The sequence below is a fragment of the Heterodontus francisci genome, chromosome 7, assembly GCF_036365525.1.
Source record: "Heterodontus francisci isolate sHetFra1 chromosome 7, sHetFra1.hap1, whole genome shotgun sequence".
NCBI lineage: Eukaryota > Metazoa > Chordata > Chondrichthyes > Heterodontiformes > Heterodontidae > Heterodontus > Heterodontus francisci.
Genome location: NC_090377.1, coordinates 82,243,827 through 82,270,248, shown reverse-complemented (window position 1 = coordinate 82,270,248; position 26,422 = coordinate 82,243,827). Strand labels below are relative to the sequence as shown.

Sequence of the window (26,422 nt, the reverse complement as noted above, 5' to 3'; positions counted from 1 at the left end):
GGAATGTGGATGGCATTGCTTTAGAATGAGGGTGTGTGTCAGTGGTGGATGGTGAGATGGGGATGTGAGGAAATGCACAGAGAGGGATGGTGCACCTACAAGGTAAGTAGGTGCATGGAATGATGTGGTGGAGTAGGCTTAAGAGTGAGGGGGGTTGGGGTGATATGCACAACAGGATGTACAGTAATTTGCCACTGCTCTCACTTTTCCTGCCTTGCTTAGGCCATTGAAGTGCTTCCTACATTGGACTCAGAAGCATGGCACCACCCTCCTGCTGCTGACCTCCTGGGAAACCTCCAACCATGCCTTCATGTCTACAGCAGACCTCCTCTTCCTCCTGTTGAGAGGGAACACTAAGCCCCTCCAGGTCCTCACAGCCCTCAACACCACGTTCAGGGAGACATCTGTGAAGCAGGCCACAGCCTTTGCCCCTCCCAACTTCACCTGCTTTAACTTGCATGTTTGGGGTGTTCCTTTAACTACTAGAGTTGAGATTACATTATGTGGATTGCCATTTAGATGGGAAACCCAGAAACTAAACTTTAAAATAAATGTCATGCTAGGCCCCCACCTGCCGAGAATGAGGCACATTGATTTTAAAGTATTACTGGAGTGAAGAAAGGACTTGTTAAACAGATCAGCCGTGGCTGGAAGAGACATTTGCAAATTAACAGATTGGAAGGACAAAAAAAAGGACCATTCCCTGACACATTCAACTCACAATGGACCTTGATCACCAGGTATTGTGGTAAGGGGAGCATTCCAGGAGACTGCTAAGGTGATACAATCCAAGACGTGGTTAGACTAGTTAGTCACATGACTAACCTGCTTGGCAACCTGGGTTTTTTCTGAATTGTACAAACAGTTTGAACAGGAAAGACTGTTTGCTCCTGGACAGAGATCTCTCTCCTGTCTGCTCCCATCTCTTTCTCACAAGCCTCTGAATCCACTGAAGACACATGAACCCCAAGAGAGAAAAGTCTCCTACAGCAAATGAGATTCAAGAATACTGGGCCCCAACAAAAAGTAAGATCTACCTACAATCAAGGACTCAGTGAGCTCGAAGAACCGTAACAAAAACCCTTCAGATATTGCCTCAAACTTCTGCTCTGTTCTGTCTCTATTTGCATGCATGTGTTGTGTATGCATGCTAGTGTGGGCACGTCATGTACCCGTAGGCATCAACCAAATTAGAGTTTAGGTTTAGTTTAGTTTAGAGATACAGCACTGAAACAGGCCCTTCGGCCCACCGAGTCTGTGCCGACCATCAACCACCCATTTATACTAATCCTACACTAATCCCATATTCCTACCACATCCCCACCTGTTCCTATATTTCCCTACCACCTACCTATACTAGGGGCAATTTATAATGGCCAATTAACCTATCAACCTGCAAGTCTTTGGCATGTGGGAGGAAACCGGAGCACCCGGAAGAAACCCACGCAGACACAGGGAGAACTTGCAAACTCCACACAGGCAGTACCCAGAATTGAACCCGGGTCGCTGGAGCTGTGAGGCTGCGGTGCTAACCACTGCGCCAAACTCTAAGTTTAAGTTTAATAAATTTCAACTTTTCTTCTTTAAACCCAAGAAATCCCGCTTGTGCTGGTTTCTTTGGCTTATAATTGGAAAGCGGTGAACAAGGATTCACCGAGGGCGAGCTAAAAATGCAATGTGTTTAAAATTAAACCCTGTTATGTAAGACCAGGTGAAGGCTGAGAGGGACCCCTAGACACCTTTCTCACCTGGTTGCAACAATAAGAATGTGTTTCAGGAATGTACTGTTTATGGCCTTATTTGAACACCTCTTAAGTAAATTATTTTGAATGATCAATAATGCAATCTAAAACATAACTGAGGAAATTAAGTAAACATCATAAAACTTGAAACAGTGTAAATGACTACCTTGACTAAAAGACTACGTAATTTTTAACTTTTAAATTTTTGGCTAAATCATATTCTTTGGACTGATTTTATTAAACTAAGACTACCACATGCCATTGCTTTTTCACACGAAGACCAACAAAAATGTTTGATATATCCACACAAATATTGTATTTAAGTCAGCTGAAACAAAGGAGAAAAAAAAATAAACTCAATGTGTCAGCTGTGTTTCCAGCACACAGGTTAAATAAGGAAATATGTCTGAAAATTGGCAATATTGTTTTTTTTTTAAAAAGCTGTTATGATGATTAGTTACTGGAAGTGTGAAGTTATTATCTTGAAGACAACTGGTTGTGCAAACAACTGTAAAAAATGTACTGAAGTTCAACATGGTCACATTAGTGCAAGCAGATTGTCATCACATTCACACAGGATCACATGCTAATGGAACAGGCTCTGATCAGTAAGCCTCAACCTCTCCAAATGTAGCACCTTCTAATTAGCACTCCAAATCATGAATACGATCAAAATCATTTAATACAAAATAAATATGAATCTCTATAATGAAATATAATTGCTGAATTTAGGGTGAATGAATATTTGTGATTATCTTCTTACAATGCACAACATGTAGGAGATACATGGATAGTAGTTAATCTTACACTAGCTCTTTCGAGTTAATGAATTTGACTTCCAACTGATGATTATTCATTAACAGTTATTTCTTTCCTCAGTGATCTACTTCATTTTCAGTTCTCACAGTAAACATGCAATGGAATAATTACAACAGGAAATGAAAATGCAATTAGTGGCAGCAAATGCCAACATCTGATTAAAAAAAAAGACCCACACAAGTTCAGCATGGCTTACTATAGCTGCAAGCTTCTATCCCATAGCAGGGAGAATTTTTCATATTATGATTTTATACAGTTACTGTTTTGGTTATATTGAAATAAACATAATAGACTGAGTGGATACATATGACAATTTAAGATGGGATACGTGATACAATCCTATTTAACATTTCCCTTTCCATGAGAACTTGAGTACAACAGAAAAAAAATAATTCATTTATATCGTGCCTTTCAGATCTCCAAGACATCCCAAAGTAAGGCACAGCCAATAATGCACATGTGAGAATTCCCACATGAAGCCTCCAGAGGTTTGATGGCCTTAGAAGGGATCAGGAACATAACATGCAAAGTTCATGTCTCCTACGTGGGACACACACACACTCCTCCAAAAGCAGTATCAGCAGTTAATATTATGCTTGTCCTGATTTCAAGTGTCAAAAGGCACCATTGAGCTCCATATAGCAGATTATTCTACACAAAAATATATTTTTCCAGCAGTTTCAATTTTGAAATCAGATTTATTTTTCATTGATACAATTTTATTTTTATTGCACCCCTCAAACAACAAGCATATGAGAACACTTTACAAGGGAGAAAGGTGACTACTAAGCAGGGATGAACAAATTGAAATAAAATGGCCAAAGAGATGATCGAAGAGTTTTTTTTTTTGAAAAAAGGAGGCTATTAAAGTGGGAGGAAAGATAGCAAGGAAAGGGATTTGAGAAGAATTGCAGAAGTCGGGCCAAATCATTGCAAATTGCTCTGATCGAAGAGTGAGGCTGCAAAGAACAAGCAATGATCCAGTCAGAGAAGCAAAGGATATTTCTGAAAAAGTTCACATCTAAAACATCAATTTGTCTGTTCTCTCCACAGATACTGCCTGACCTGACGAGTTCTGAACACTGCCTCGTGTTTTAATCATTGCTTATTCCTGTACACTTTTCTGCATGCTTGCACAAGATTGCTCTATCAGCGTCAAGATCACAAAAAATAAATTAATAATTTCAAAAAATGAACCACATCACAACAAAAAAAACCTCAAGATTAGTATTGCAAAATAACAGCAAAATTGCTATACTAGTGCAGCTTACAAGAAAGCAGACAAAAAAAAATTGCTGCACTCCAAAATTACCATCTCACCTAGTCTGGTGCATGATTTGGAGCTTAAAAATCTCACACCTCATCTTTTACACAATGATAGTTGAAAATTTGTGCTGTTGGAAACAATGGCTGGAATTTTATGCCACCCCAACAGGTCGGATGATGGCGTGGGGGCGGCATAAAATTGTGGCATGCTCCGGGAGGCCTAACCGCCCCAATTCTGCCTCTGACCAAGTTTAATTAGGTCCAGCAAAGGGGGTGGGGGAGAAGCGGCCAGCCTGCCCGAGGCCAATCAAGACCCTTAAGTGGCCACTTAACGGCCACTTATGGGCCCTCGCCCGCCTCCACGGGTATTTTACCCCTGGCAAGCAGGTGTGCCGGGGACATGAAAGACCGCCCAGCTATAGCTGCCGGCCTTTCTGCGCCCTGGGGGGTGGGGGCGGGCCTGGCAATCGGGCACAGAGTGCCCGATTGAGGAGCCCCCCTACCTCCCAACCCAACCCTGGGATCCAAGACGCCCCCCTCCTCCCAAACGACCACCCTATCCTCACCAGGGCACGACCGATTCCCCTGGTGAGGCAACCCAAACTTACCTTCAGTCCCGGCTCCTTGGTACCCTCCTCAGTCAGCTGGGCTGCAGTCCCAGCAGTGGCCACCTCTCCTGGTGGCGCTGCTGAGACTGAGCTGCCAGCCTGCTGATTGGCCAGCAGCTCACTGAGGCGGGATCTCCTCCCTCAAGTGGGTGGAAGTCCCGCCCCAGGCCAATTAAAGCCTGGGGATCTGTAAAATACGGGACGGAACCCTAGGCTGGGCGGAAGCAGGCTCCCACCTGCCCAGTGTAAAGTTCGGCCAATGTAAGGGCATGAAACATACAAAGGAACCAAAGGAATCCCTTTTATAACATTAGAAAATTACATGGAAATAAGGCACAAGGGCAATTTAACATCCATTTAGGAATATGCAGAAAGAAAAGCATTGCATGTGATGGACATTCTAATTTAGTATTGTTGTATTTTAATTTCCCCAGTCCTATGCCTTTCTAGAGTTTTTTAAATTTATACAAAAGAATCGCAACTTTTTTCTATTTTCAGTATTTTAGAATTTAAAATATTTAGAATTTCTTATCAGAGCATGCTGAGATTGTTTACAGTAAAATAAAATCACTGAACTAGAAAAGAAATAGGAATCAGATATTGAAAACTGCCTGTCAGGCTGCAGTGTTGTCCTCTGAAGCAAGTTCCCTCAAATACCATACAAGGAAACCCTTATCAGACCCACCTGATGCAGCAGTACATCTGCTTTATCAGCCATCAGACAAGGTCGCTTGGGTGCCATGCTACACTTAGCACTTTCCCACAGATTCTGTTTCCTGCCTCCACATATTTTTGGTTAACCATACAGCTTACTGACAGCCACTTTTTTTTTTAGCCATATCAGTTTCTTCAAAGAATGTAAAACTGAAAAGTAATTTTGTTCCCACATGCACTTATTTACCTTTAGGCAGTCAGATTTTAATTCTGGCCTGAAACTATTTAAGACTGGAGAGTAGCACAATTTTCCACCATCCACTGTTTGGCAGGAATCAACATGCAGATCCAGTCCAGGCTTTATAGAACTATACTGCACAGAAGGAGGCCATTTGACCCATCATGCCTGTTCCAACTCTTTGAAAAAGTGTCCAATTAGTCCCACTCCCCCATTCTTTCCCCATCCTTTAGAAAGTTACGACTGAATTGGCTTCCACTGCCTTTTCAGACAATGCATTCCAGATCATCACAACTCAGTGGTTTAAAAAAAAAAGTCCTCATCTCCTCACTTGCTCCTTTGAAAATTAAATTTGTGTCCTCTAGTTACTGATCCTCCTGCCAATAGAAAGTATCTATTTACTGCATCAAACTCCTTCATAATTTTGAACATGTCTATTAAATCTCCCCTTAACCTTCTCTGCTCCAAGAACAATCCCAGCTTCTCCAGGCTCTCCACATAACTGAAGTCCCTTACCTCTTGCATCATGCTAGTAAATCTCCTCTGCAGCCTGTCAAAAGTGTAATGCCCACACAATACTCCAGCTGAGGTCTAACCAGAGATTTATAAAGATTTAAGCTCAACTTCTTTTGCTTTTGTACTCTATGCTTCCACTTATAAAAACCGGGATCCCATATACTGTTTCAACAGCCTTATTAACTTGTCCTCCCACCTTAAAAGATTTGCGAATATGAACTCCTAGGTGCCTCTGTTCCTGCACCCCCTTTGTTATACTATTTAGATTATATCACCCCTCATTTGTCCTACTAAAATACTTCACCTCATACTTTTTTGCATTAAATTTCATATGCCAGGTTCCTGTCCATTTCACTAGTCTATGCCCTCCTGAAGTCTGCAACTATCATCCTCACTGCTTATTACATTTCAGAGTTTTGCATCACCTGCAAACTTTGAAATTATGCCACCTCACCCCAAATCCAGGGTTTACATCTAAAGAAGGGCCAATTGTGATGGGGTTGGTCTGTTGCAATTCACGGAGCTCACAGTTCTCCAGTCTGGCACGGATATGCTCTGTTATATCTGTGGCAGGCACAGAGCAGCAGCTGGGAGCTTCAGTCACAATGTTATGATTGCAGCTTAATGGTGGTAAACAGACAGCACGCAGGTCACACACTTGGGGGCTTGAAATGTCAGATCACAGAGTGACTCTGATCTCCTTTTTACTGTCGGTTTTAGCTTCTGTGCTTTCTCCAGCTTTTCCTCACGAGTTTAATTTTCTAAGTTTTCATTTTTCTTCTGAGCACAAAAGACAAATTTAAAATTTTGTTCATTATTGTCTTATGTTTCCTGGACCAGTTTCCCACATTAAAAGATGCGATATTAATGCAGTTGTTTTTGTTATTTTTCCTTTCCACTACTAATCTTTTCTTTCAAGGGTCAACTTTAATCCTACCTTCCTGCTGGAAGCTGGGTGGGTGGGTAGTTAATATTGGTTGGGTGCCATAAGAAAGGTTTAAGCTGCCCTTTTCCTGATATCTCCCTTCCAGAAACCCCTTGCCTTGCTGACAAGCCTCATTTAGTATAAAAACAGAAAAAGCTAGAAATACACGCAGGTCTGGCAGCATCTGTGGAGAGAGAAAGAGTTTTGGGCTGAATTTTATCACTGGCTTCGGGACCCCAATGTTGGGACCAAATGATGGTCCCAAGCCCACACTTGCTGGCAGGAGGCGCCCTCAGAGAGGCATGTAAAACTTTTAAAATCAGAGGGGCTGAATAGGCAGGCCCCTTCAGATGGTCCATTGGGGCTAGCCTTCCCTTCCCGCAGCTCAGTTTTTGGGGCGTGGAGCCTCCAGCTCCAATGTCCCCCAAATGACTGCAGGGAGGCTTCCTCCATGAAGCTAGAGGCCACCCCATGTTGTTGGGGTGTGGGGGGGTGGGGGGGTGGAGGGCAGGAGAAGAAGTGAAAAGGGGGCCAATCCTCACCAGCAAAATGCTAGCGATCTGGAAAAAAAAACAATAGGGCCTTTAATTATTTAAAATTGGCTGCTCACCTCCATTCAGCTGATCCACCTTCGGTCCCACCACAGGTTTGCTCAAGGGTGCTATCCTGATGTGGCTCCCCCACCTCCCTGGGGCCTGGAAAATCCTGCCTAACATTTCAGGTCAATGACCTTTTACCAGAACTAGAAAATATTAGAGGTTTAACAAGTACAGTGGCAGGATAAGCAGCAAAAGAACAAAAAAAAAGGAATGCAGTACTAGGGGGAGAGACAGGAGAGATTAAATGACAAAAGGAATGATACTTGGCCAAAGGGAGTGGTCATGTGACAAGAAACAAAGGATGCGGCTAGACCTGGTGTGAATGGCAGAATCGCCAATGGATGCCATCCAAAAAGAAAAAGAGCAGGCCTTCCTTGGTGCTGGCCAGCTGCCTCCTGCTGCCCAAATGTTCACTTCCACCCATCAGCCAGCTGTCACTTTGTCCATTACAGGCAGGTAGCTAACAGGTGATGTGCCTAAAAAGCCAAGGTGTTAAAAATCACCCGTGGCCCCACCCTGCTGTCCTGTTGGTGCTTGCCATACCCACCCAAATCCCACCCCTAGTTTAAAAAAGGGCTTCCATTTGTTTTCATGTTCATTTTTCTTCCCTTTCCCTTCTCCCTGCATTGAGTTTCTCTTCCTGTAGCCTACATTGGCATTATTTTAAATCGATTAATGCCAGTTAGAAAACAAAGGTCCTTCTGTCTTCTCGGGAATAGACCAACCAACTTCAAAAAGGGCTTGCATTTATATAGCAACTGTCACATCCTCAGAATGTTTTAAAGCATTTCTCAACCAATAACGTACTTTTGATGTGTGGGCACTATCGCAATATGGCAGCCATTTGTTCACAATAATGTTCCACAAACAGGAATGAGATAAAATGAGATTATCTGTTTTGTGGTGCTAGTGAGGGATAAATATTAGCCAGAAGACCAAAAAAAAAAATCCTTTTTGCTATGTACAGGCTGTATTTTAATGTTGCGCCACCAGGAGTGGTGGCAGGTTCACAAAATGTTGGCCGAGCCGCCTGTGACATTTGCAGCTGCAATTACGCAGCGGGCAGCCACATAGCATAATGATGGTAGCTGTTCCGCCCAATCATGTGGCAGGGTGGCATTGGCTATGCCATTTATGGCATCGCCAGATGTTGGATTGTAGAGTTCAATCCTCTCCCCACCACAACACCTACTTGTAGAGTTCTTCCCTGCAACAGTATACACTTGCAGAGTTCCAACCACCCATCACATCTGCAGATTGACCTTAGTGGCAATGTCGGACTTTAAAACAAATTTCAACAGGATAACAATGCACGACTTACCTAACCTTTGCAGGCACCGAGGACGCTTGCCTCAGTGGCGCCAGCTTTTCAAAGACGGGAAAGCGAAGGCACGCAAGTGTCGCACATCAAGCAGAAGATAGCAAACAGCAAGTAGGATCACGGTGAATTAAATTCTAATTTGTGCACAACGGTATTTAAAAGTACAGTCCTGTCACAGAGCAGCAGAAATGTCGTCACAGAATTTTTGCCGTCTCCGAGAAAAATCAGAAACCAGCATTACGGTGTCGGGTTCCATGGCAGACAAATCTGTGAGAATCTCCAGCCCCCCGCCCCTGCTATAGAACCTGCCTTAAAACAAAGCACAAAGTCCAGCCCTACATATCCCAAGAGAGCGGGCAGAACCTCAGTGTAACATCTCAATCACAGGATAGTACTTCTAGCAGTGCAGCACTCCTTCAGTATTCCACAAAAAAAAAAGTGTCCAGATTATGTGTTTCGGTCTCTGGAGTGGTGCTTGAACCCATAATCCTCTGACTCAAAAAGGGGAGAATGCTACCATTGTGCCAAGGCTGGCATACACGACTAAAACACACTGCATCATGCAGTTATCTCCCCAACCGTATCACAGATACACATGGCATTCAATGGTCTAACAGTAAGTAAGACTTTTCTTCACATACCAGATTTTCAATGATAAAAGAGTTCCAGTAAAAATAAATAGAGATTTCAACACTGCTGCCAGTAAGTTAATAATATTGCATCTACTGGAAATCTGAATAAAAACAGATGGCACGAAATTCAATAAGACCCAAAACAATGGATGCAAAGATCACTATGTGCCATTAACTAGCCCCTGTTGCTTCCAATGCAGGCAGCACACAGATTCATGCCTCAAGCTGATTTAAAATGATTGCAGCTTGCAGTCAGCACTAAGCTTGCTTTTGAGTGACTGCACGACTAAGCAGGCAGTATTAAAAAAAAAGTGAGGCTAGCCCCATTTAAAGCCAACCCACGCCACTAAAAAAAAAAGTATATTTTCACTGGCGCAATTGCTGGAAGTCATTGCAAAAGTGAGTTTGATCTGGGAAAGACAAAGAAAGGCACAACATAATGGAGAACAGACTCCAAGATTTTTCAATGCTACATTGAAGGTCTTGTTTGAGGATGTGGAGGAGTCACCTATTTCCAGGAGGCCCTTCTGGGACCATTAGCTGTGGCACTCAATGCCAGGAGTCGAACCATGAGGACCTGGATACAATGTTGCAAAAAGTTCAATGATCTTACATGAGTGGTCAAGGTCAGTGAATGCATCTTCAAATGCCAAATCCCATTAACTGCACCACCAGCCTCAGAAGCTGCTTAATGCACCACACCCCCACCACTCACCTAACAATCTCGATCAATTGCAACTCGTATCAAACATTCATAGCTTCACTTCAGCCTTGCATGCTTAGCACTGTTACAAGCCTCACACCCACATCTCAACTTACACACTGGTGCCGTAGACACATTGCATTACACTCACTGACAACACTTCCCTCCCTCTTGCATGAGGAAGTGGTGCATAACTGCAGGCAGAAGCACCGAACTGGCGGGGCACAGGCTCAGCTGCACGTCTTCACCCCGATGGGGAAGATGGTACTCACCATTTTTGGGACATCATTTCATGAGGCAGTGGTCAGTGGAGGGGCTGAAACCATTGAAGAGGAGTCTATGCTCATACCAAATCCTCCTCCTCGAATTTCACTTCCCCTTTATCCCACAATCTCTTCCGATTTACAAGTTGCAGACCCTGTAAGTATGCACCTCTCACTTTCCATACCTGCCCTCACCACTACCCTACCCTTGTGCCTTTCAGATACCAAAAGAACTGCAATGAGGCCATGCAGGGGTGGATCAAGATGCAAGAAAAAGGAGAAAATAACGATGAAGAAACACCATCACTCGATTGTGCAACCACTATCTCGGATACTGAAATTACATGCAATTTAGAGAATAGCATAGAGGCAAGATCTGCACAGCAAGACACTGGGCATGAGTGGCCTGCAGCCAGGGCAGGGACAAGAGTAGCACAGCTGCCAGTTCACTAAAGGGTGGGGGTGACATGAATTTTGCTGCAGAGGATTCAGATGAGGCAGCATACATGGGTATGCACACTGGAATGCCTGGTGCATTGGCAGCAATACTCCCGCCAAGCTGCAGTGTGCACCCATGCAATGGGAAATGTGTGTGCAGGGGTCAGCCACGTACAGAGAAGGTAGCCCTTGTCCCGGAGCAGCCACCCTCAGACTCTTCTAGAAGGGCCAAAGATGGTGGGTGGGACTGAGTGGAGCAGAATGTATGTATGACCAAAATGATGGTCAGCATGGGCACACATCAACTGCACATTTGGAAACCCTTGCAGTTCCTATAACTCTCCCTGTTGAGCTGCAGTGCCCGCAGAGCCCGTTAGGGGCAACAGTGACTTGTGGCTACTGACAGGGCCGTCATCACTCTGTGAGGCGCCAGGTCAGGTTATATGAGTGGCATAGTTCAGTGACCACCTCTTGTTCAACCCGAGTTGCCTCAGGCACTGCGCTTGGGTCAGATATAGATATAAGTAGCGTTCTTGAAAAACCCTTGGTGTTAGGGCCTTCCATGGAGAGACCTCCTCCTATCTCTTCATAGCACTTCCCCTCTCTGCATCCTCTGCTCCATTTCATGGTCATATTTCAGTCCAAGAGGCACTGCACCCATACCTGGGTCAGATATTCCTCTGTCCTCCCTGACTGTAAACACCAACTCCCAAAAACACACTCCCAAAAACACAGCACAGTACTTCCACAAACTCAGCCTAACCAAAAAAGTAAATCAAAAGCACATCACCTGCAACTTGACTAGTTGTTTAAATAGCACTGGTGCACAGCCCTTCTTGCAGCTGAAAGCTTGATGAGTGATGAGTGAATTCATTGAATGGACCTGCATGGTCCAAATTTGGAAGCTTGGTATCACATCAGCCAGTAGGGCTGCATGATGTCAAGATAGGATAAGTTTAGTTGCTTCTGGCATGCACAAGGGATGCCAGTGTGAGCATCCTTCAAGATGGTGCACAGTGCGGGCCATGCTGCAAGCAGATGGCGGTGCAGTGCGCACTCCCAGGAGGGTGATCGGCTTTCATAGTGTTCAGGAATCAATTCCAACTTAAAAAAGAGCTGTTTTACTTGTGAATATTCTAATCTAGCCATCCATACCTGCTATAATCTGTTACGTTACAAAGGAAAAAAAGAGTTGTTCTTAGTTTGAATGACTTTTGAAGAAAATTACAACACAGTATATACACAGACTGTTGCGCACTTCCTGCATAGGGTTTGTTTTAATTTAGAAGATTTCCCACAATTGCAGTTTTAAATAATGCTGTCATTCTGTTAACACATCACACAGTGTTCAATTAGTTTAAGACTCCCCAAATGTGGCAACATATGGTATGAAAGCAACTTCTTCCTGAGAGGTTGCAAGTTTAAAGAATATGGGCAATAGAAATGTCACACTAATATAGCAAGAGGCATCTGTCAGAGAATAGGGTTTGAGACAGTGAAATCTCTATATTGCATCTATCTGTAACTCTCAGATTGAGAACTGGATGCTGATACAACACTTCATTTTATTTCTGATTCGCAGCATCTCAACTAAGTTTACATTTCTGGCAGAATACATTTCTGATCATTTACTGTCAAAATAACAGTGAAGCAGATGGCATAACAACTTCAGGCAAAGGGTGAATGCACAGTTAAACTCAAATATCCAAACGTTGCTGTCCAAAACACACCACGCCACTGCAGTTTCGTGAAAGCGGCATCTCATTCTGCCTCACCATTAAAATGCATTGAATACTGGAGCAGGCTCGATGGGCTGAATGGCCTACTCGTATGTTCCAATGGTGTGAAGTTCTGTATTTTTCACCCAATAGATACAACTGTCTGTGGCAAGTTTAATTTAAGTGTTAGTCTAAATACCCTTCAACAAAATAAATGTAAATTACTGCCAAACAACCACCATACACAGAAAATTAACGGTTACAACTATGGAGTCACATTCCTTCAGGTTTTAATCGTTGGAGATTTTTATTTTTAAAAAAAGTTAGATTTTAGTACTTTTAAAACTTTTTCTGTGTTTCTTTTTTCTCTTTCTTAACCCCAATCTTTCTTTCTATACCAGGTTGGAAATTGAAATCACCCACTCTAATTTATACTTCCTTCTTAGCACTTGCACTGTTAATTTCACAATGCTTCAATCCAATTAGTGAAGGAAATACAGGACTAAAATTGGCTTAACCTATTTTTCAGACATGGGAGTCAATTGGCAACCTGCCCATGCCAGGTCTGGTGGAGGTGGGCAGCACATAAATTTGGTGCTGCCACCTTATCTCCTTGATTTTAGCATACAGTTAAGTGGGTTCCATGCTACTGGATGCTTCTGCATTCAAGAGGGGCCAAACATTGTGTTAAGAGCATGTGATTCAGTTAACCTTCTGTTCTTAAAGGTAGTCTGTCCCTCTTGAAAAGGGAAGCTGCACTGAACAATATGGCAACAATCTTGAAAAAAAAGACGGAAAATTAAACACCAGGACAGAGGAAGGGTTCCAGTGACAGATGCAGCATGGGAGGCATTATTGATGATAGTGCAAAGGAGGAGAGATGCCATGGTTTCACGAGGGCCAAGAGGCCTTTAAGAATTACCTTCAGAATTTTCTGAAGACAAAGATAGGTAGGAAAATAAGCTGTGAAGAGGACATAAGGAGGCTACAAAGGGAAATAAGGCAAAGATCTGGCAAACTGAGTATAATGTGGGAAAATGTGAAATTTGTTCATTTTGGCAGGAAGCATATATCTAAATGGTAAGAGATGCAGAGGGAATGGGTGTCCAAGTACATGAATCACAAAAGGTTAGTTTGCAGGTACAGTACTCAATTAGGAAAGCTAATAGAATGTCATTGTTTATTGTAAAGGAATTGAATACAAAAGTAGGGAGGTTATGCTTCAGTTATACAGGGCATTGATGAGATCACATCTGAAATACTATGTACAGTATTGGTCTCCTTATTTAAAGGAAGGATTTAAATGCATTGGAAGCAGTTCAGAGAAGGTTTACTAGATTAATACCCGAAATGGGCGGCTTGTTTTATGAGGAAAGGTTGGACAGGCCAGGCTTGTATCTGCTGGAATTTAGAAGAGTAAGAGGCAACTTGATTAAAACATATAAGATCCTGAGGGGCCTTGACAGGGTGGATTTGGAAAGGATGTTTCCTCTTGTGGGAGAATCTAGAATTAGGGGTCACTGTTTAAAAATAAAGGGGTTGCCCAATTTAAGACAGATAACGAGAATTTTTTCTCAGAGGGTCGTGAGTCTTTGGAACTCTCTTCCTCAAAAGGCAGTGGAAGCAGAGTATTTGAATTTAAGGCAGAGGTAGATAGATTCTTGATAAGCAAGGGGGTGAAAGGTGATCAGGGTCGGCAGGAATATGGGGTTGAGGTTACAATCAGATCAGCCATGATCTTATTGAATGGCGGAGCAGGATCGAGGAGCTGAGTGGCCTACTTCTGTTCCTAATTTGTATGTTCGTAATTATAGACTCCAGTAATTTCCCCAATAACTGATGTTAGGCTAATTGGTCTATAATTGCCTGGTTTCCCTCTTTCACCTGTCTTAAATAGCAGAGTGACATGTACAATATTCCAATTTAAAGGAACAGTTCCTGAATTGAGAAAACTTTGGAAGATCATAGTAAGGTCATCGCGATGTTCTCACCTATTTACTTTAAAACCATGTGGTCCTGGGGAATTACCACTCTTTAGCACCATTATTTTCTTCTTTATTGTTATTTTGCTTATGTTAATTTTGATGAGTCTCTGTTCCTAATTCAATATCAGTTTCCTTGGGATGTCTAGCATGCCATCCCATTCATCTATTGCAAATACTGATAAAGTCCATTTATCATTTATAAATATAAAATTACATTACATACCCACCATTCCTTCCCCCCCTCCCCCACTTATAACATCACCAGTCAGTTTTTAAAGGATCCACATTGTTCTTAACCACCCTTTTTCCCTAATACAAGTTATTTTGATATCCCTTACAAGTTTCTGGTCATACTCCCTTTTTGTAGCTCTGACTTTGTTTTGTCACTCTTTGTATCGCTTCCATTTTTTTTTTTAAATCGTTCATGGGATGTGGGCATCGCTGGTTAGGCCAGCATTTATTGTCCAACCCCAATTGCCCTTGAACTCAGTGCTAGGCCATTTCAAAGGGCATTTAAGAGTCAACCACATTGCTGTGGGTCTGGATTCACATGTAGGCCAGACCAGGTAAGGATGGCAGATTTCCTTCCCTAGAGGACATTAGTGAATCAATGGGTTTTTACATCAATCGATAATGGTTTCATGGTCACCGTTAATTTTTCTTAATTCTAGATTAATTGGATTCAAAATTTCATCATGGTGGGATTTGAACCCATGTCCCCAGAGCACTAGCTGGATTACTAGTCCAGTGAAATTACCACTACCTCCCTCCAGATCCATGCTGTTTTTTGCATTCTTGTATGTCTTTTTGTAAAGTTTTACAATGTCCCTTACCTCTTTAGTCACCCTCGGTTTTATTTTGGCAAGTAGAACTTTTACCCCTTAGGGGTATAAACTGATTCTGTATCTCGTTAAATTCTATTTTGAATACCTCCCACTGATATCATTTTACCCATTAACAGATTCGCCTAGTCTGCTGTGGAAGTCTTGGTCTCATTGCATTGAAGTCAGCCTTACCTAAATCTAGAATCTTAGTAACTGTTCTGCATTTTTCCCTTTCAAAAAACATTGAACTCAATCATATTATGATTTAGATCAATGTTCACAGCCATTAGGTTGTCACATTGAATATGGCCTTCCTTTTTGCTGTTTTAGGACATATTGTTGCAGAAAACCTATCCTGAACACACCCAAGAAACATACTACTTTTCTGATATGAGCTTGTCTACTTATCCTAATCTATATGGAAGTTAAATTCCCCCAGCTGCTGCCATTACTACATGCTTGCTGAATCTCCACATTAATTCTACCATTTCACAACTGCTACCAGGGTCCTAAACACAAATCCTACTGCAGCCTTAAATACTTTTCTATTTCTTAATTCTACCCATAAAGTCTCCACTGTCTGTTTACATTATATCTTGTCCTAGAAGCAATTTCATCCTTAAATCACTGAAGCTACTCTGCTCCCTGTACCAGATTTCCTACTCTTTCTGTAGATAGTACAACTTGGTATATTTAGTTCCCAGTCCTGGATCTTGCAGTTATGTCTCAGCTACCATTTTGTACCCTCTAAGTTGAATTTGTGCTTGCAATTAATTCAATTTGTTACTTATATGCCATGCATTGGTATAAAGTATAAACTCAAATAAAAAGTGAGAAGTATCTATAATGCAAAGAAAAAAAGTTGGCCACAAAGAAAAAAGAAAGTGACAACCTCCTACTCCTGAGGTGCCCAGCATCACAGGTTCCAACCTTCAGCCAATTTGATTCATTCCTCATGATATCTAGAAACAGCTGAGTGCATTAGATACAGTAAAGGCTATGAGCCTCAAATTCCCAGCTGTAATGCTGAAGACTTGCGCTCCAGAGCTAGCCATGACACTAGCCAAGCTGTTGCAGCACAATCCAACAAAGTGGAAAATTGCCCAGGTATGTCCTGTCCACAAAAAGCAGGATAAATCCTATCAGTCCATTCTCAATCATCAGCAGTGATGAAAAGTGTTAGTGTTATCAAATGGCATTTACTCACCAATAACCTGTCCACTGATGCTCAGTTTGGGTTCCTCCTGGACCTCTTGCCTCTAGACCCAGTACAGCTTGGCCCAAACATGGAAGAAAGAGCTGGAACTCCAGAAGTAAGATGAGAATGACTGTGCTTGACATCAAGGCAGAATTTGACAGTTTGGGACCAAGAAGCCCTAGCAAAACTGAAGTCAATGGGAATCAAGGGGAAAAACTCTTCACTGGTTGGAGCCATACCTTGCACAAAGGAAGATGGTTGTGCTTGTTGGAGGCCAAAGATCTCTGCCCAGGACATCACTGCAAGAGCTCCTCACAGTAGTGCCCTAGGAACAACCATCATCAGCTGCTTCATCAGTAACCTTCCCACCATTATTAGGACAGAAATAGAGATCTCCACTGATTATTGTACTGTTCTGTTCCATTCGCAACTCCTGAGATATTGAAGCTGTCCATGTCTACATGTAACAAGACCTGTATATCATCCAGGCTTTGGCTGGTGAGCGGCAAACAACATTTGTGCTACACAAGTGCTAGATGATGACCATTTATTAGGAGATAATCTAAACCCTCTCCCTTGACATTATCACTGAATTCCCCACCATCAACATTCCAGGAGTCACCACTGACCAGAAATATAACTCGTAGCCACAGTATTTATATGGCTGGTCAAGAGCAGGTCAGAGGTTGGGTATGCTGCAGTGAGTAACTCATCTTTTGAGTCTCCAAAGCCTTTCCACAAGGCAGGGCTGTGGTGGCATATTCCCACTTGCCTAGATGAATGCAGCTCCAACATTCAAAAAGCTCAACCCTATCCAGGACAAAGCATGCTGTTTGATCGTCACCCCATTCATCCCTTTTAAATATTCACTCCCTCCACCACCAGCACACAGTAGCAGCAGGATGTGCCATATACATGATGCACTGCAGCATCCTGCCAAGGCTCCTTAAACCTTCCAAACCTGTAACCTCTACCACCTTGAAGAACAAGGCAGCATACACATGGGAACTCTACTGCCTGCAAGTTCCCCTCCAAGTCACAAACCATCTTGACTTGGAAATATGTCACCGTATCTTCATCTTTGTTGGGTCAAAATCCTGGAAATCTAATTTAACAGCACTGCGGGTGTACCTACACCACACAATCTGCAGCGGTTCACCACTACATTCTCAAGGGCAATTAGGACTGGGCAACGAATGCTGGCTTTGCCAGCAACACCCACATTCCATGAACGAATGAAAAAAAAATTGAACTGAGAAAGTGGGATATCAGGTGGTGTTTCTCACAATTCTGTACACAGGCATTAAAACAGAATGTTATCTAAAGAGATGAGCAATTGAAAAAAAAAGTGCAACTCTGAAGTGTTGTCTACTCTTTCTCTTGCACTATGAATACACACCAGAAGCAAGACCTTTTAAGTTTAATAGATTGAAGTGGTGCCTTGATCATCTGTTAAAGGCTTCAAGGCTCTGCTAAATATGGATATGACTTTTTACATTAAGAAAACATAACTGAAAGACTAAACTTGATGTAGCAACGTGCAAGGGGACTTCCAGAAGAGGAAGCTGTGGTCACTGACCGTTTTGCATCACAGAAATCATTAAAGGATTTATGTTCATTTTTTTTTTTTTAAAAAGGGCAGTTAGAAAAAAGTAAAGTTTGATTGTAATAAATAGAACAGTGATCATATAATTTCAACAGTTTCATAAAAGGAGTAGGTCACCTCTTGCCCTCTTCCACCACTCAATGAGATCATGCTGTTCTGTGACCAAACTCCATATACCCATCTTTGACTCATATCCCTTAATATATTTGGTTAGAGGTTTTATGAATCTCAGATTTAAAAATTAGCAATTAACCCACCATCATCTGCCATTTGCAAAAGAGAATTCCAAACTTCCACCACCCTTTCCCTGTAGAAGCATTTCCGAACTTTATTCCTGAAAGGCCTGCTCCAACATTTAGACTATGGCTGGCATTTTTACACCCCAGCACCCACCCTGGGTAGGCTGAAGGCAGTGGGGGTGGGGGGGATTGCTGGAAGAAGGAAAAGGAGGGAGGAGGGTAGGTATAAAAATCGAGAGACACAGAGAGATGGGGGGGTGGGGGATTGCTGTTCCATCGCCAACTCCCCCTCCATCGGGCACAGGGTATCCGATCAGGTAATATATCAGTGGCTGGGGAAGTGGAAAATAGCCCACCCACCCCAATTATTTGCCACTTAAGGTGCCCCTCCCACCACCACTGATATATTACCAGATCAGACACCCATGGAGGGCACCACACCAGCAGCCTTAGCTGACCCCGCTGGACCACCTCCTCTTGCCCTTTAAATCGCACCACCCCCCACAACTCCCCTCATTGGTGCCCAGCTGATTGTTCACGGTGAGGCCCCACACAACTGCCTCTGTTGCAGGGCCTGCTCCATCTTGCTGGTCCTGGTTGGGTGCAGTTCAAGCAGTGGCCACTGGTCTCAGTAGCGCTGCTGGGACTGAAAAGTTGCCAGCCCTCTGATTGGCTGGCAGTTTATGGAGGCAAGACTACTTGCCTCAGAGGAGTAGAAGTCCTCACCAAAACCGATTAAGGGCCTGAGCCATGTAAAATCACTGTGGGGCTTCTAGGCCCAATGGAGACAGGTTTGCCCCTGACTTTTCAGCCAGTGGGCAGGGCCTCCACCACAACATAAAATTCTAGTCTATATCCTGGAGTCCTAGATTCCCCATTTCAAGAGGCTGTACACAATATTTGTTTACATACCTGTCACTGCACTCCAAAAATAATTTAATGGATGAAGCACATTGAGAATTCACTGAATTCTTATAGTATTTTATAAATCCAAGGTCTCAATTTTAATTTATTTTACCAGGAATAAGGTAAAAATGAGTGAACAGGCCATCCAGGAATGGGAACAACAAAATTTGTATTTATGTAGCACCTTTAGTATAACATCTCAAGGCATTTCACAGGAGCATTATAAAACATAGACACCAAGACATTCAAGGCAACATTAGACCAGATAACCAAAAGCTTGACCAAAGAGGTAGATTTTAAGAGGTGTCTAAAAGGAGAAAAGCAAGGTAGGGAGAGATTTCCAGAACTTAGGGCCTAGAGAGCCAGGCAATTCAGCTGATTTTAACAGCAGTGTCTCATTGATATGCTGCTAGTAGCCAATATGGCCAGATATTCAATGAGAAGCAGCTGCCCTGCCATTAATATCAGGCAGTAGGAGTCACCACCATTGACCCCAGGGAGGGGAATCCTATTCAGGGACAGGAAAACCCAAGGCAGGGGAGGCCCTAAGATTCCTTGCAGGACCCAGTCGAGCCCTCCTACTCCTCCTGACCCACAATGAAGCAAAGAAAATGTTTAAAACTTACCATTCAGGATCTCTTCTAGCCCTGATTGCTGTTTTCATCTTGTTTAGCCAAGCAGGAAGTCTACACTACTCTGACTACAGGTTGAAATGGCAGATCCAATGACATCATTGGAGCCTGATTTGCATATTTATAGAGGACCGTGCCAGCTACAGGCATGTGTACTTGTGACTGAATTTGAATTACACCTTTTCCCAAGTCCAAAGTCAAGTGAGATTGAGCTTTGGCTCAATTCTGGCTTCAGTTGCACTGTTTATTTTCTTGCTGCTCAAAATTCATTGAAACCAACAGTAGCATTAATAACTACAAGCTAACGTCCTAGAGAATTGATTATGATAAGTTTGAGAATACACTATTTTATAATGGCAGGAGGATTATGTCACGTAATAATCAATATATAGTTATAATGACAATATTTACATCTTCATAACCCTTTCCTGATAGGTATTCAGGGACTGCCTTGAGGAAAATTGCAAGGTACTCAGATGTGCTTAGCCTTGCCTGTCCCTTTAAGGTCACAAAGTGTACTCTCTGTGGAGAAGTGTTACAAATAAGCACATCATTAGATCAACTAGAGGATAATTTCTGTCTCTAAATTGGCAGCTGTTTGTAAATCCCCGGTACACTCTGGGGTCAATTAGAGGCTAATTGCTTTTGCTGAGGGAAAAGAAGCTCGTTCGATTGTATTTGGTTACTGTTTTATGAATATGATAATTGAGCAAATCAGATGAAATGTGACATATATTTTCAAGTGCAACACTTTGAAGTGTAAGGAACGTACTAGATGCAAAGCTCTTTTATATGTTAATAACACTCTCATGGCATTGCTCATGGCAACTCAAAGGATACAGCGGTGGATGCTTTGCAACCTGCAACATGTTATCAGGACCACTTATTTATAGTGATTGAATAATTGAAATTGTAACTTTATTATAAAGTATAAGATCACATAATTTTATATACATTTTCTTTTTAGAGATACAGCACTGAAACAGGCCCTTCAGCCCACCGAGTCTGTGCCAACCAACAACCACCCATTTATACTAATCCTACATTAATCCCATATTCCCTACCACATCCCCACCATTCTCCTACCACCTACCTACACTCGGGGCAATTTACAATGACCAATTTACCTATCAACCTGCAAGTCTTTGGCTGTGGGAGGAAACCGGAGCACCCGGCGGAAACCCACACGGTCACAGGGAGAACTTGCAAACTCCGCACAGGCAGTACCCAGAACTAAACCCGGGTCACTGGAGCTGTGAGGCTGCGGTGCTAACCACTGCGCCACCCAGTTATAAATTAGTGTCTGTGGGAATAATTATAACTTTCATCAGAGTGGAAATTGTTGACTGCAATGGGAAAGACAATCAGGAAAGTGTAAAGTTTAATATTCAGCTTACTGTTCATCTCGTACAGAATATCTGAAGAGTCAGATGGGTTAAAAGAAACGATTAAATACGTCTTACTGCTATGGTTTACATCTTTCAAGCCTGTACATGAGGGATCCACAGACGTGGTGCTACATCACTTCTTGTGATGAGGTATACAGCACGATTAGCATATTTAACCCAGTAACAACCCAATGTCAAGTATACCACATTATACTACGTCTCCCTTCATTTCTCTGTCTGCCATTTTTTACATAGACAATTGCTGTGGTGATTTCACAGGACTACTGTAATGAGTCCTCTTTTCCTTTTGAGGCGGTTTGAGGTTTCGAGTCTTCTGAGTAGTCTGTCTGACTCTGTTGTACAAGAGTGGTATTAGTAGATGACTCAGATTCCTCATTCGAGTTGATTCTGGATTGGTGAATGAATGCAACATCTCTGGTCCATTAGATTTTGGAGATAACTGATTTCCCTGTTTAGGAGGCTGCCTCCAAGGCACGCCAATTTCGTCTCTCTATTTGGACAATGCAGGACCTGGGATGTGGTGTCTGTTCTACCACTTCTCCAAAGCTATTTTGGTCTCCGATCCAAACTTTGAGGCTAATTGCTTTTGCTGAGGGAAAAGAAGCTCATTCGATTGTATTTGGTTACTGTTTTATGAATATGATAATTGAGCAAGTACACCCACCTCCAGCTGGCAGAATCCCCTATAAATATGCAAATCAGGCTCCAATGATGTTATCAGATCTGCCATTTCAACCTGAAGTCAGAGCAGTGCAGACTTCCTGCTTGGCCAAATAAGATGGAAACAGAAGCCAGGGCCAGAAGAGATCCTGGTTGGATGTCTATTAGGTTTCGTGTTTTGTGGTGTCAGTTGTGGTTCAACCTTTGTTTGGAACAATCCCAATCTTCTCTCTCCTTCACTTTTTCCAAGTCTTCAACTCTCACTTGTGGCACAAGTGTATGTATGAGAGTAGATAGTTGAGTTTTCAGTCTTCTTCCAGTTAGTTCACATGGCATTAATCCATTTGGTAAAGTGTCATTTGAGCATCTTTGTTCTTCTTTAGCAATGCTTTTACTGTACACACTCCTCTTTCAGGTTCATTTTTTTATTATTCGTTTGAGGGATGTGGGAGTCACTGGCCAGGATAACATTTATTGCCCATTCCTAATTGCCCTTGCAAAAGGTGGTGGTGAGCTGCTTTTATTTATTTTATTTTTTATTTAGAGATACAGCACTGAAACAGGCCCTTCGGCCCACTGAGTCTGTGCCGACCATCAACCACCCATCTATACTAATCCTACACTAATCCCATATTCCTACCATATCCCCACCTGTCCCTATATTCCCCTACCTATACTTGGGGCAATTTATAATGGCCAATTTACCTATCAACCTGCAAGTCTTTGGTGGTGGGAGGAAACCGGAGCACCCGGTGAAAACCCACGCAGACACAGGGAGAACTTGCAAACTCTGCACAGGCAGTACCCAGAATTGAACCCGGGTCGCTGGAGCTGTGAGGCTGCGGTGCTAACCACTGCGCCACTGTGCCGCCCTGCTTTCTTGAACTGCTGCATTCCTCAAGGTGTAGGTACACCCATAGTACTGTTAGGAAGGCAGTTCCAGGACTTTGACCCAGCGACAGTGAAGGAACTAGCTTCACCATTGGCCTGAGGGAATCTTGGTGAGCTAGTGGTATGAACAAATTTATATGATACTGTGAACTCTTTGAAGTATTCATTGGCAGACTGTAGTCCATTGTACAAAATTACAAGGTCTGGGATTCTATGTGTTGTGAATATCTCCTTCAATGATGTAATCACTGCTTCAGAAGTTTGACCCTACAGTTGCTTGACTCCTATCCGTCTTGAGTAATAGTCCACTACAATCAAGAACGTTCCATCTTCAAAAAGATCCATCCCAAGATGTTCCCATGGTCTTGATAGAAAAGATGATGACATCAATGGTTCTCTTGTCTCCTGACAATGAATAGCACAAGTAATGCATCTTGATATCGTCTCTTCTAGTGTTTTTGAGAGACCTGGCCATCAAACAGAATTTCTTGCTCTGGCTCAACATTTTGTGATGCCCAAACGTCCTTGGTGCAATCTTTGTAGTATGTCTAACCTCAGAACTCTCGGAATGACCAATCTCTCATCATAGATGAGTAAATCATCAACTACACTGAGAAGTCCTCTCTGTCCAAAGTACTGTCTGAGAATAGAATTGTGTGGCATGTATGCTGGCCATCCTTTGACGCAGTACTCTCTGACTTGAGCACATTCTTCATCAGATCTCTGTGCCTCTCTGATTTCATTCAGTCTCTGAGTTGTGACTGGTAGAGTTGGGGTTGTTGTCGATGCAAAGGTTTCTACCTCTTCAATGAGGGATACATCACCTTGTTCCGATCTTTCCACTGGGATACGAGACAAAGCATCTGATGTAATTTGCTGCTTTCCTGGAACATACTCTGTCTTTGCATCAAACCTCATCATCCTCAGTCTGAATCTTTGTACTCGTGGAGGCATTTTTGCTAACTCCTTTGCATTTAAGAAAGTTTCCATTGGTTTGTGATCTGTCTCTATCTTGAAGTCAAAACCCATAACGTAATCTGCAAACTTATCACATGCCATGTAGCCGTTAATGTTTCTTTCTCTATCACCGCATATCTCTGTTCAGTCTCTGACAGTGAACGGGATGTGTAGTAAACTGGTCTACACTTTCAATCTGACTGTATCTGAAATAGTACAGTTCCCAGTCCTGTAGATGCATCTGCAGCGATGATAGTGGGTAGCTCTGGGTCACAGTGAGTTCACGCCTCAGATGATATCAGCATCAGTGGCAGAGGGGAATCATGAACCACATGTAGAGAAGGTAGCCCATGACACCAAGCAGCCACCCTCTGGTTTGATGTGGTGGCTGAAATATGGCAGGAACAGATATTGCCCTTCAAAGCATGGCGACTGGTGCAGATAAAAACCGCAAGTCTCTGGAAACAGTCCAGTCGCCATTTTTATCAGCTCCAAGTCCCCATTGCACTGAAACTACAGAGCATTACAGAGACCAATTTTGCCAGAAAATCTATTGAAAAAGTACGCGGTTGGGTCCAGTTAAGTGGAGCCTTGGGCGTCAGCAGCCTAGATTATTTTTGTGGATTATTGCCAGATGTTATGCAGAATGATGGAGAAATGAAGGGCTGTAGTCACTCTCACTGCTCTTTTCAGGTCATTGAAATGTTTTCTGTAATTAATCCAAGTGCTCCACCTAGAACTCACAGGCCTTCCCATGCCTGTTGTTTGTAAATCTTTGGAATCTTCTTCCCATTCCTAGGAAAGAAAACATCCTTCCTTGCTCTGATCTCTTCAGCGAACTTGGGAGTAGCTTTGTAATTCATTTGGAAGCATCAGCTCTTTGTGAGCGCATTAGTCAGCAATTTGGCAAAAGTAAATGAAGCTTCCCTTTAAGAGGTGCATAAATAGATCTTGGGAAGCCCGCCTGAAATTCCACCCTGCAAATGGTCAGAAGATCTGCTTCCATTGCAAACAGGTGAGCAGCTTGCCTATCATATTATAACGAATCCCAATAGTGTAAGTCTGCTGAGCTTCACTCTGCTGACATTGTGTGCTTGCCACCTGCTGGAATCCTGCTTCCATTTAAAATTCCCCCTATAGACATGAGACACATAAATCAGAGTGAATTAGCATAAGATTTTGACACAAAGTCTCTTCACCAACTGCTGCTGCTTCTGAACAATGAGGATGCAGGGTAGCTATGTTGCAGAGGACTGTTAACCATGGGAGGGGTGTAAGATGCAATGTACCTGACACAAGATGCATAGTAGCATGCAGTTGACTATCCACCAGCTTAGTGTGTGGTGAGGGGGCCTAAATAGATTGCAATGCTCCACAACTGACCAGCAGAGCACGAGAGAAGATGATCATAAAGTGGAGGCATTTCCTCCCCAGGTACAACTGCTTCACTAATGTTCTTCAGGGAATAAATCCTATATGGTCTGACCTAGATGTGACTCCATCCCACACCAATGTGGGTGACTCTTAACTGCTCTTTGACATGGCCTGTATGAGACTTGGTTGTATCAAACCACTAAGAAGACCCACCAGCATCTTCTCAGGATAACTAGGGATGGGTAATAAATATCTGCCTTGCCAGTAACTCTCAGATCCCAAAAATGAAAAAGAAATATCAATGTATTCTGCATTCAAACGCTGGAGAGGGTTTGAATCATCGACCGAGATTTTGTGTGGCCCCTGGGGCGGGGTAGGAGACAGAGGGGGCATGGAGTATTGCGACCGGTGGCGGGGGTGGCAGTGAGATGGAAGGCCCGTCGCCTCCCCATTACCAAGCAATCTTCCTGGGGCGGGATAGGTCAATGTCGGCCTTCCTGCCCAGAGACCAATTGAGGCCCTTAAATGGCCTATTAACAACCAATTAAGAGCATTTTCCTGGCACTGCTGGGATCTTACCAGCAGCAATGGAGGTGGAGGGGTGGGGGTGCCTCCACAGCGCAGGGGGGATGCCTTGCAACACGAGGTGCCCTCCCTGCGGGCTTTTGGGCGGAACCCTCCTCCGTGGGCAATTTGTGGCTCGCAAAGGACCCCCCACCAGGAACAACTTCGCCCCCCCGTCCCCCACCCCCGGACTGCATGACCACCACACTGCTCCCCCCCCCAACCCCCACCAGGGCCTTCCGGACTGGCCCCAGCACCCCCCCCCCCCACTTCACCCACCTCTGGTCTGGGGTTCCAGCACTAGGCCTGGGTCTACCTCTGCAGTATTGGCAGTGGCCATGCTCCCAGTGGTGCTGCTGATACTGCTGAACTGTCGATCCTCTGATTGGCTGGCAGCTCTTGGAGGTGGGATCACTGTCTTTAAAGGGACAGGGTTCCTGGTTCCTGAAACTTTAATTTCAGAAGTCTGGAGGATTGCTACAGGGGGCCATGAAAGGGCAGAGGAGGGGTTCCCCCGTCTTTTCAGCCTGGCACCGGTAGCCCCGCCTCCAGCACAAAATCCAGTCTATTGTGTTCTAACGCATAGGCAAAGTGACATTAAGTGAGCTAAATTTACACATTTTAAATATATGTGAAGTATGAAGATCTGACATATATTATTGATAAAAGAGCCAGGAAAGTGATTTAAACTAGTTTTCTCTTAATTTGAAGTTTCCTAATTCAAATGATCTGATA

General features: G+C 43.2%; 1 protein-coding gene across 1 annotated transcript in view; it reads right to left on the bottom strand.

Moving 5' to 3' along the window:
* itga4 (integrin alpha 4) overlaps window positions 1–19,872 on the bottom strand; it is a 325,335-nt gene extending 305,463 nt beyond the window's left edge. The window contains exon 1 of the mRNA XM_068035544.1: window positions 19,827–19,872. Within this exon, the coding sequence (XP_067891645.1) occupies window positions 19,827–19,864 (38 nt within the window). The 5' untranslated portion in view covers window positions 19,865–19,872. The remainder of the gene's footprint in view (window positions 1–19,826) is intronic.
* Window positions 19,873–26,422: the final 6,550 nt, after the last annotated feature.